General features: G+C 47.6%; 1 protein-coding gene across 1 annotated transcript in view; it reads left to right on the top strand.

The window, feature by feature from the left end:
- The first annotated feature begins 2,406 nt into the window (after positions 1 to 2,406).
- The window catches only part of TGM3 (transglutaminase 3), a 28,930-nt gene continuing 19,554 nt past the window's right edge, over positions 2,407 to 11,782 (top strand). The window contains exons 1-7 of the mRNA XM_054542000.2: positions 2,407 to 2,459; positions 3,583 to 3,785; positions 4,134 to 4,373; positions 4,965 to 5,083; positions 6,880 to 7,008; positions 11,090 to 11,267; positions 11,372 to 11,507. Coding sequence (XP_054397975.1) covers positions 2,407 to 2,459; positions 3,583 to 3,785; positions 4,134 to 4,373; positions 4,965 to 5,083; positions 6,880 to 7,008; positions 11,090 to 11,267; positions 11,372 to 11,507 — 1,058 coding nt within the window. The remainder of the gene's footprint in view (positions 2,460 to 3,582; positions 3,786 to 4,133; positions 4,374 to 4,964; positions 5,084 to 6,879; positions 7,009 to 11,089; positions 11,268 to 11,371; positions 11,508 to 11,782) is intronic.

Here is an 11,782-nt window from a genome sequence, read left to right as displayed (position 1 = left end):
CTTTTTCGTCCTCTCTAGGGACAAGACATTGGTCTCTAGGATGAATGGGAGGGGCCTCTACTATTGACACAGCCGCAGCAAACAATGCATGAGCTTTGGTGGAGCAAAGAAGGGTGTGGGCCTGTTGGGAGAGGCAGGTGCCAGCAAGAGATGCTGAGTACCCCGCCCCTCTTTCCTTACCACTGTGCTGGACAAACAGCCATCTGGAGACAGACTTTCTACTTTCAAAGAACTAATGGTCTAGAGTGAGCTTTATCTGGAAAAGGACATGCATCCTTTGGGATTTGGGGGTGGGGTGAAAAATCTCTAGGAAGGCGCAAGTGGTCTGAAACCACATGTTCCATAGAGTTCCTGTTTCTTAAAAATATATATTTCCAGAGGTTCTTATTTGAGAGCTCTTCTTTTTTCTTTTTCTTTTCTTTTTTTTTTTTTTTAATTTTGAGATGGAGTCTCGCTCTGTTACCCAGGCTGGAGTGCAGTGGCATGATCTCAACTCGCTACAAGCTCTGCTTCTCAGGTTCAAGTGATTCTCTTGCCTCAACCTCCTGAGTAGCTGGGATTACAGGCGTGCACCACCACGCTAGGCTAATTTTTTAATTTTTAGTAGAGACAGGGTTTTGCCATATTGTCCAGGCTGGTCTTGAACTCCTGACCTCAAATGATCCACCCACCTCAGCTTCCCAAAATGCTGGGATTACAGGTGTGAGCCACTGCACCCAGCCAGCCCTTCTTTTTTCTAAAGTGAGTAAAGCTCTACCAAATCTCAACTGGCTGGAATGCACAGAAAGTAGTGAGCAAGGTTGGCAGGAGGAGAGGGGAGAAAGTTGGGGGCCGTTTCCCTAGAGAGATCTGGCATCTATCAGCTGTACACAGCCATCTAGGACTCAGTGTTTGCCAGTGTCTGAGTTCTGGGCTGTCTCTGTTGGTTATTCAGGTACAGGAATGCTCATTTTCCCCCTGCTCCCTCTGTCCTTTCTGTCCTACCTTATTTCTTCCCTTCATTCAACAGATCCTTGTTGATTGCACAAATGTCTCAGTTTCCCTGAATTTGTGCAAAAACCTATTAATTTATTCTTTCAATGAATATTTGTTAAATGAATGAGTGAGTGGATGTTTGAATGAATGAATTTTAGCACCCTGAGCTGGGAGTAAGCTCACCTCTTGAGTCCCCTCTCTCCAATGGCAGGTTGGCTCACCATCCCAGGGAGCCTGCATTTTACTGGAGAGGGTACCTATGGTGACCCTCTGCCCCATCTCCAGTGCTCTTGAGTGGAAGCCCCTCCCCAGTCCTGCCCTGGCCCCCACTCACTCCTATCTCACCTTTCTCTCTTCTCCACGCAGGGCCCCTGCTCCAGACAAATAACATCACTCCTTCTCTTGTGCTTTTGGGCCTCTCCTTCTCACTGTCTAGAATGCAGGCAGCTCTATGGGCACCTGACAAAATTCTCTGTCCTTTCAAGGACCAGCATCTTCAGTGTAGCTTTTCCTGATCCCTACAACTGAAAGTGATTTTTTTTTTCTGACTGCATCTCTCATACACCTTTCCCGGATTTACCACATTCCATCATTCATGATCCCTTATGCTTGTCTTATCCACTGCTGAAGCTCTTGGAGAGTTATAACTACACTTCATACATGTGTACACTCCCAACATTGTGCCTCACACAATGTCCTATAAACAATAGTTGCTCTAATATTTTTATTGAATGAATACTTCATATTCACTTTTCCTTGTAGACTAAATTTTGAGCTGTTGTCATGATGGTCATCTCATGACATTAGTCTTTTCTTTCTTTGTACATTTATTCCTTCATCCATTTATTTATCTAATTATCCTAATACAGTCAAGCAGTGTGTTAGGCATCAGAATATAAAGATGAAGAGGGGGCCGGGTGCAGTGGCTCATGCCTGTAATCCCAGCATTTTGGGATGCCAAGGCGTGCAGATCACTTGAGCCCAGGAGTTTGAGACAAGCTTGGGCAACATGACAAAACCCTGTCTCTACAAAAAATACAGAAGTTAGCTGGGAGTGGTGGCTCAGGCCTGTAGTCCCAGCTACTAGGGAGGCTGAGGTGGGAGAATCCCTTGAGCCCAGGAGCCAGAGGTTGCAGTGAGCCGAGATCACACCACTGCACTCCAGCCTGGGGTAACAGAGCCAGACCCTGCCTCAAAAATAAAATAGAATAAAAGATTAAGAAGGGATGTTCTGATGCAGAGAGATGGACACATATAGAAAAGAGCTGTGTCTGGCACTAGAATTCGCCCTCACACTCTCATCAGAGCTGTGGCCTTTTTGTAAAGACAGAGACCAGTTTGGTTTGCAGAAGAATGGGTGATGTAACCTCTTAAACATAACTCGTAGGAAGGTTTCCCAAAAAGTTTATATCAGCGAACACCTGGTACATCATGGCATCTCTCATAAACCCTTCTCAGTTTAGCTCCATCATCTTCACAACCATGTGAGAATAAATCAGGAGGGTGGATTTTGAGATGTTTGTCCTCGGGTCTTATCCAGGTCATTCATGGCTTTTGACTTGCTCCTAAACAGCTCTTGCCAGTGAGCATTTGCAAGTCCCCTCTGGGCCGAGGATTCCCCAATCACTAGGCCTAGAAACACTGCTCAGAGTCTCCGCCAGCCTCCCTAGCATCAGAGGCCCAGGCCAACACAGAGGCGTTGCAAATACAGAGAAGGTAAAGGATGCAAAAGTAAACATTTGCTGGATACTGGAGAGGCGAAACATGCTTGGTGTCTGGGGACACACAAGAGGACAACAAAGAAGCCAAACCATGGTGATGGGTGTGAGAGAGGTATCGTCCCTTCAGTTCTTTTTTTTTTTTTTTTAATTTTGAGACAGAGTTTTACTGTTGATGCCCAGGCTGTAGTGCAATGGCGTGACTCTGGCTCACTGCAACCTCCGCCTCCCAGATTCAAGTGATTCTCCTGCCTCAGCCTCTTGAGTAGCTGGGATTACAGGTGTGAACCACCTTGCCCAGCTAATTATTTGTATTTTTAGTAGAGACGGGGTTTCACCATGTTGGCCAGTCTGGTCTCAAACTCCCGACTTCAGGTGATCTGCCTGCCTCAGCCACACAAAGTGCTGGGATTACAGGCATGAGCCACCATGCCCAGCACCTCCCTTCAGTTCTACTGGAGCCCCCATCCACAAAGCAATGAGAAATGCTGAAAGCAGACAGAACGTAGGTGCTCTGGTGACATACTTCTCCTCGTTGACTGGATGGAGCTCCACTGAACATTTGGCCTGTTCCTTAAGGGCCGAGTGACAGCTCAGCAGATGGAGGGGGGAAAGACACTCTCAGCTGTGGGAACAGGATGCACAGAGGTTCAGCTGTCTGAAAGGGCAGAGTATTTTCTATGATCTTGCATCCTGTGAGCTGGCATAACTGAGTCTGGAAAGATTGAATGGGAATAGGTTGTGATGTTCTTGCTATGCAAGATCAAGTTCTTTGGATTTTAATGTGATTCTTTCTAGGAATTTGGCTCTGCCCTTGACGTGCCTAACCCCAAAGCTGCTCTTCAGTAACTTACACCCTTCCCCCACACCACCATCCCTTGCCTCCTAGGACTTCAGGTTCTCCTTTCTGCCTCACAGCTCTAGGAGTCCAGAGTGTCAAATGGCAGACGGCCTTCAACCGACAAGCGCATCACACAGACAAGTTCTCCAGCCAGGAGCTCATCTTGCGGAGAGGCCAAAACTTCCAGATCTTAATGATCATGAACAAAGGCCTTGACTCTAATGAAAGACTGGAGTTCATTGTCTCCACAGGTACCTGCTCATTCCCCTCCTTGCCCGAACACACACATACTTAAGTAGCCCTTGTGCATTCAAGGACTGATGGGGACCACACTGGGGCCACTGGCATTGGGCTCTAGCCTTGCTCTGTCATTGATTCAGTGTGGCCTTGGGCAAGTTGCTGTCCATCTCTGAGCCTGAGAGTCACCATCCTCAAATCAAAAGGGATCTGGCCTGTATGTTCGTTCCAGTTACTTCCAGTGGTAGAATATGGTGCTTCATTGGCTCATGTCCCCCAGAGGGGGGTTGTATTGGAACCTGGTCTCTCCACAGTCTGACCAGTGCTTGTTGGTTTTTCTCAACCTCTATCTTCTTTGACAGGGCCTTACCCCTCAGAGTCGGCCATGACAAAGGCTGTGTTTCCACTCTCCAATGGCAGTAGCGGTGGCTGGAGTGCGGTGCTTCAGGCCAGCAATGGCAATACTCTGACTATCAGCATCTCCAGTCCTGCCAGCGCACCCGTAGGACGGTACACAATGGCCCTCCAGATCTTCTCCCAGGGTGGCGTCTCCTCTGTGAAACTTGGGACGTTCATACTGCTTTTTAACCCCTGGCTGAACGGTAGGTGTCTAACCACCCACACTCTCAGCCCTGGCCTAAGCTAGAAAAGAAAAAGGGGACAGGGGAAATGATCTTCACAGGCTCAAGTTTGATTAGAGAAAGTCCATGGGCTGTGGAAAGGGCGCAGAAGCTAGAAATGAGGAGCTCTGACACTTAAGCAGCTGTCTGAGTCTGGGCAGTCCCTCTATCTCTCCAAGCCCCAATATCCTCACATTAAATGGATATCCTGCGTTTCTTCTGGGAATATTGTCGAGATCACATTGAGCTTTTACAAACTGCATAGCATGGTTCATTTTAAGGGACAATACCGCAGTATAATTCCACAGCATGGAGACAGCTTTCTGCCAGAAAGAGCAGGTGTCTTATCCCTGGGGTCTCATTTTCAGACCCTCAGGTCATCCTAGCTTCTCTTTCCAGCTCATAGTTCCCACAATTGGAGTTGGAAGAATTACAGCCCAAGGGTCAGGGGAGGGCTAAAAGTGGGGCTTGCTCCAACCCCCAGGCCGGTTCAGGAGTGGGAGGAGAGGAGGAACGATCCCTACAGTCCTCCAAGGATTCTAGTCCCTGGTGTCTGCTTTTTGTATCAAATAGTGGATAGCGTCTTTATGGGTAACCACGCTGAGAGAGAAGAGTATGTTCAGGAAGATGCCGGCATCATCTATGTGGGAAGCACAAACCGAATTGGCATGATTGGCTGGAACTTTGGACAGGTAAAAGGGTCATAAGGAAGCTAAGGGTAATGTACCTGTTACCCAAGAAGCTCAGCAGCTTGCCTCACAGATCAATGGGAAGTCCCACATCTGTCCATCTGCCTGCCCTTCTATTTGTTCATGCATTCAGAAGACTTTCACTGGCCACCTATTATGTGTCAGACCCTGGGATCCACACTAAGGATACAGGAGATGAATAAGACAGATCCATCTTTGAGGGGGTCGCAATCTAGTGGGCAAGACAGAACACACACACAACTCAATTGATGCAATGAAGTAGTATTGGTGCCAGGATGCACAAATAAATATAAGGCCCCCTAGAGACACTGGGGACAGTAATGTAGCTTCTGTTTTTCATTCCATGTAACTGTGTGATGAAACTTCCTTAGTGTGCCCACTCAGCCTTTCCAAGCCACACCCTCTTGGTCCTTTATTACAGCAATCCCCATTTGAGTCTACAGAGTTCTCAGATTTGGTCAGTTTAGAAAAGTTTCAAGGATGCCCTCCACCTTTTATTTTATCCACCAGACAAAGGCATTAGAATAAAGCACCTCGAGCGGGGTGCCTTGGATATCAGAAAGATGTGTGCTTGGACCATCTACAGACCCTGTCTAAGTCAACTGGAGCAAGCTGGCTATCTCCTTTATTGGGAGGAAAAAAAAAGAGAAGGATAGGACATAGAGTGCACCTAGGAGTGGAACAGCGGCTATTTTTTTTTTTTTTTTTTTTTTTTTGATGGCATGGTTAGGGAGGGCCTCACTTAGAAAGGAGGCTTTGATCAGGAACCTGAAGGAGATGAGGGCACCAGACAAAGATCTTGGGAAAGAGCATCAGGCAGAAGGAAAAGCAAATGCAAAGCCCTAAGGCAAGAGGAGCTCGGCCTTCTCAGTTTGAGAAGCAATGACTTCAATTAAGTCTTATTTTGTGAAAATCGCTTCAAATACATATACTTTAGCAAGAGATTTTATTTTTATAACTAGTTCTCCAGGAGTCTCAATAACATGCTCAAGATTGTAGGCAGGCCAGGTGCAGTGGCTCACGCCTGTAATCCCAGCACATTGGGAGGCTGAGGCGGGTGGATCACCTGAAGTCAGGAATTCAAGACCAGCCTGGCCTATATGGCAAAACCCTGCCTCTACTAAAAATACAAAAATTAGCTGGGTGTGGCACGGGACTGTAATCCCAGCTACTCAGGAGGCTGAGGCAGGAGAATCACTTGAACCCAGGAGGTGGAGGTCACAATGAGCCGAGATCATACCACTGCACTCCAGCCTGGGTGACAGAGCAAGACTCCGTCTCAAAAAAAAAAAAAAAAAAAAAAAAAAATGGATGGGAGGCAGAGCTAGAAGGAAACTCTGAGATGAGTTTGGCCTAATTATACAGATGGAGAAATCGAGGCCAGACAGGCTAAACAGCTTGCTCCTGAGGTTTGTGGCAGCCGGGCGTTGGCTAGACCAGGCCACCTCCCATGCATTCACTTTAAGAGAGTTTGCACAAGGTCTTATTCTTTTTTCTTTTTAATAATTTTTTCTTTATTATCCTTTTCTCTCTTTTTTTTTTTGTTTCAAAAGCTGCCTTTGAGGAAATACACAGGGTCTTATGTGTAGTGAGTGCTCTGGATGAGTTTGCGGGGTTGAGGGCTGGGCGTGGTGGCTGTCCTCAGTAGCTCTCAGTTCCAGAGGCCACAGAGTCAAAGGATCTGATAGTTCCTGTGGTTCTTACCAGTGTAGTTCCCTTCTTTCACCAACTCTCCTTCTCATTGCTTTCATTGTAATGTATGGTCTCATTCTGAACAGTTTGAAGAAGACATTCTGAGCATCTGCCTCTCAATCTTGGATAGGAGTCTGAATTTCCGCCGTGACGCTGCTACTGATGTGGCCCGCAGAAATGACCCGAAATACGTTGGCCGGGTGCTGAGTGCCATGGTGAGTAACAGGAAAACGATCACAACTAGTTGTCATCATATATTGAACACCACCTATGGGCTAGGCACGCACACTCTTTATATCTGTCATCTCATTAAAGCCTCACCAATTACAGCTGGTGGTTAGAACCATCCACATTTTACCAACTTGGAGCACAAGGCCCCTCTAAGGTACAGGGCTTGCCTGAGGCACACAGTGAGTATGTGGTAGAGGCAGAGCCAGACCCAGGTCCAGCTGGCTTCAAAGCCCTTTCCACCACATCATGAAGCCTTTCTCAGAGGAAAAGGGAACTTGCTCTTTGAGTGCCTGCCAAGGATGGGGGAGAATGCAAAGCTAGGGCTCTGCTCCATCATTGGGCCCCCTGGGAAAGGAAGCGAGACCCCTATTGAGCTGGAGGTGGTGACCTCCTGTGCCTAACTCATCTTTTCCACATCCCAGAGCATAGCCCAGAGTGTCAGATGGTAGGCTGCCTCATTCATGATCTAGATGGGGAAACAAGATTGGAGAACTGAAGTGACTTGCTCAAGGCACACGGCGTGCAAGTCAGACCAGAACAAGGCCTCCATGGAAAAGGCCTGTGCCCCTACAACACACACAAACACACACACACTCACACAATCACACACACTCTCTCTCTCTGTCACACACACACACACACACACAAGCTAGATCCCCTAGGAGACATCTATGGCTCTGCACTCATTGTGTAGAGAATGTCTCCATCCAGTCTGGGTGTGGTGGCTCACGCCTCTCATTCCAGTGCTTTGGGAGATGGAGGTGGGAAGATGGCTTGAGCCCAGGAGTTTGCCAGTAGCCTGGGTAACATAGTGAGGCCTCATCATCTCTACAGAAATTTTTAAAAAATTATCCAGGCATAGGCAGACACGGTGGCTCACACCTGTAATCCCAGCACTTTGATGGGTGGATGACTTGAGCCCAGGAGTTCAAGACTAGCCTGGACAACATGGCAAAACCCTGCCTCTACAAAAAAAAAAAAAAAAAAAAATAGCAGGGCATGGTAGCATGTGCCTGTAGTCCCAGCTACTTGGGAGGCTGAGGTGGAAGGATCACTTGAGCCCAGGAGGTGGAGATTGTGGTGAGCCAAGATCATGCCACTGCGCTCCAGCCTGGGTGACAGAGTAAGACCCTATCTCAAACAAACAAAAATTAGCCAAGCATGGTGGCACATACCTGTAGTCCCAGCTACTCAGGAGGCTGAGGCAGGGGGATTACTTGAACCCAGGAGCTTGAGGTTACAGTCAGCTATGATGGCACCACTGCACTCAGGCCTGGGTTATAGAGCAAGACCCTGTTTCCAAAAATATTCATCCAAAATATCTAAACCTAGATCAACCTGCTCAAAAGTTGTAAGTTAAAAAGCAAAAAGTCGTGATCAGGCACAGTGGTTCACACTTGTAATCCCAGGACTTTGGGAGGCTGAGGCAGAGAATCACTTGAGCCCAGGAGTTTGAGACAAGCCTGGGCAACATAGTGAGACCTCATCTACACACACACACACACACACACACACACACACACACAGGAGCCAGGCATCGTGACACATGCCTGTAGTCCCAGCTACTTGGGAGGCTGAGCTGGGAGAATTGCATGAGTCCATTAGTTGCAGGCTGCAGTGAGCTGTGATTGCACCACTGCACTCCAGCCTGGGTGACACAGCAAGAGCCTGTCTCCAAAAAAAAAAAAAGGCGAAAAGTCACAGTGAATTCTTTACTTTAACCGTCTTAAACTAAGTAATTACCCAGAAATCCTGTGACCTTTATTTATTTATTTCTATGGTTCATGGTTTAGGCATTTCTTGATCTCTTGACTTTTGAGTTGGATATGTCCATGCTGATGAGCTAGTTACTTGGTTAAAAATGTGAACAACTTCTCAGCTGCATGATAAATATCCGGGGTGCATCTGAGAGGGCTTTTGGAAAGAGCTGAGTCTTAGACTGAGCCTGGCAGGAAAGGAGTAAGTTGGGCCCAGGGAACTTAGAGGCTCTAAAGAGATGAATGAGGACCAGAGTAGCCGAGGGAGGGTATGGAGAGGAAGTGAGCCTGGAGCAGAGTCTTGAAATCAAATGGCCTGGAAGAGGTGGGATTAAAGCCCTGGTGACTTAGAAAGCTGAGCCTCTTTGGCCTAGGAGAGAGTGGGTGAGGCCAATGGCTCCTGCAGCCGCTGACTCACTTGCACCCCAGGGCCAAACCACTTTATCGTGGAGCCAATTTCCTCAGCTGCACCTCCCAGATGCTCCGTTCAGACCTCCCAGCTGGGCTGGGCCATGAACTAATTATGGCCTGTGCAGAGCTTTGAAATGCTCAGCTTTCAGCCAGAGATGACCGTGCTGATAGCCACTTTGGAGGCTGGAGCACCAGTGACTCAGGAGATGGGGAAGGGCTGCTCAACCTTCCATCTCTAAGGAGGCCCTGTCTTGCCTGACTCTGCCATGACAGCCCAGGCCCTCCTGGAAGGGGTGCAGAACTCACCACTGCACTGAGGGGCTGGCAAGGCTGGGCATGGCCTGTCCTGGGCAAGGATCCCTCTGTGTCCAGACTGTCCATTCTCATAGGCCTTGCCACTTACAGGCACTCCAAGGAGAAGGGGTAGGACACACAGGCTGGAGGAGCCCTCGGAGGTCCTGGTCCAGCCTCTCAGTGCACAGTTCAGATAAACGATAGCCAAAGTTTCATAAACTCTGACCCTTGACGACAAAAGACACCTCAGAGCGCCTTTGTCCTAACTTTCCCTTGAAAATTCCCTTCCCTATTGGAAGGTGAAGAACTAAGGCCTAGAAAGGTGAACAGACCTTTGTGCAATCATCAAGTTGGCAAGTGGCAAGGTGGGGCTTGTAACCTCGGTGTCTCCTTCTCTCTTTTAACTTTTATTATGGAAAAGTTCAGACCTATATAAAAGTAGAGAGAAAAGCATAATGAACTCCTGTGTATGCATCACAAGCTTCAGCAATTACCTCTTCAAGGCTGGTGTCATTTCATCTGTGACCCTCTCTTTCACAGATGATTTGATGAATCTTAGACATTACACATTTGTCATCATTTCACCTGTAAATATTTCCAAGTGTGTCCCTAAAAGACAATGGAACTCAGGTCTCGATTTCTAGTCCAGTAATCTTTCCAGGCTGCCTCTTGGTTGTGTCACTTAGATTAGAACCTCACCTTAAATTTAATAAATGAATGAGTAAACTAACAAATGAACAAATAGCTGAATGAATGAAAGAAAAGAAATACTCTATCTTTATTCTTTCCAAGAAGAAGTTAGTTGCTAAAGTTCTAAAGTGATCTTTTTGGCCGGGTGCGGTGGTTCACACCTGTAATCCCAGCACTTTGGGAGCTGATGTGGGCGGATCACTTGAGGTCAGCCTAAGCAACGTGGTGAAACCCCGTCTCTATTAAAAATACAAAAACTAGCCGGACATGGTGGCACGCATAACACCAGTTACTCAGGAGGCTGAGCCAGGAGAATTGCTTGAATCCGGGAGGCGAAGCTTGCAGTGAGCCAAGATCACGCCACTGCACTCCAGCCTGGGCGACAGAAAGAGACTCTGTATCAGAAAATAATAATAATAATAAATAATAAATAAATAAATAAATAAAATAAAAATAAAAATAAATAAATAAAGTGATCTTTTTGTAAGACCATACACCAAAAAAGAGTTTCAAACCATGGACTCCCAGGCGGACTGTGATAGCAGTGATAGCCTGTGGATTCTTACCTGCCAGAGGTCGTCTACAAGCTGGAGTTGTGCCCTGCCTTGCCACAGACAAGCTATGCCGTCTGTTTCCCATGTCAGGCTGCTGCACAGGAATGACATATGGATCAAGGACAATCAAACAGGGCCTGTTTGGGAAAGCATCTCTAAACTCTTAAACCACTCCATACCCCTAAGGGTTAAGTGTTACAATGATCATCCCCAAGTCACTTAGAAAGACAAAGAAAAGTTCAATCATGGCCCTTGGCTTCCTTCCTCATCTCCCCACCTTGTCCTCTGAATTCTGCATGTCAGTCTTCCTAGGAAAGGCATTAGTGCTGACTCATTTTGGGGGGGTGGTTTCTGCCCAGATCAATAGCAATGATGACAATGGTGTGCTTGCTGGGAATTGGAGCGGCACTTACACGGGTGGCCGGGACCCAAGGAACTGGAACGGCAGCGTGGAGATCCTCAAAAATTGGAAAAAATCTGGCTTCAGCCCAGTCCGATATGGCCAGTGCTGGGTCTTTGCTGGGACCCTCAACACAGGTACCTTGGGTGTGGTGTGCCTTGGCTGGGTCAGTGGGTGGCAGTGGGCTATGCCAAGGTACCATCTCCACTACCTGAGTCCTCACGCCCACCCTGACTTGCAGCACTGCGGTCTTTGGGGATTCCTTCCCGGGTGATCACCAACTTCAACTCAGCTCATGACACAGACCGAAATCTCAGTGTGGATGTGTACTACGACCCCATGGGAAACCCCCTAGACAAGGGTAGTGATAGCGTATGGTAAGTATCTCACCTTTTCCCTGAACCTCGAGCACCACATTTGAGTGGCTTCTCGCTCTCACCATCCTTCTGGGACCCAGGTCCAAACAGGAGTTGCAAGGCAAGTAACATGTCATCACAGGGTGTAGAATGGAAATGCTGGCAATGCTGATTACACACTTAGCAGCACCCAAGACACCTGTTCTTGGTGCTCTGCGGTCTGCTAGTCTGGTCTATCTTGCTGCCGTCAGGCGAAGGATCCTCAGCTGGTGTCTGTAGAGCAGCAGTTTATAAAC

The sequence above is a fragment of the Pongo abelii genome, chromosome 21 (assembly GCF_028885655.2).
Source record: "Pongo abelii isolate AG06213 chromosome 21, NHGRI_mPonAbe1-v2.0_pri, whole genome shotgun sequence".
Classification (NCBI taxonomy): domain Eukaryota; kingdom Metazoa; phylum Chordata; class Mammalia; order Primates; family Hominidae; genus Pongo; species Pongo abelii.
This window is presented reverse-complemented; position numbering and strand designations above follow the sequence as displayed.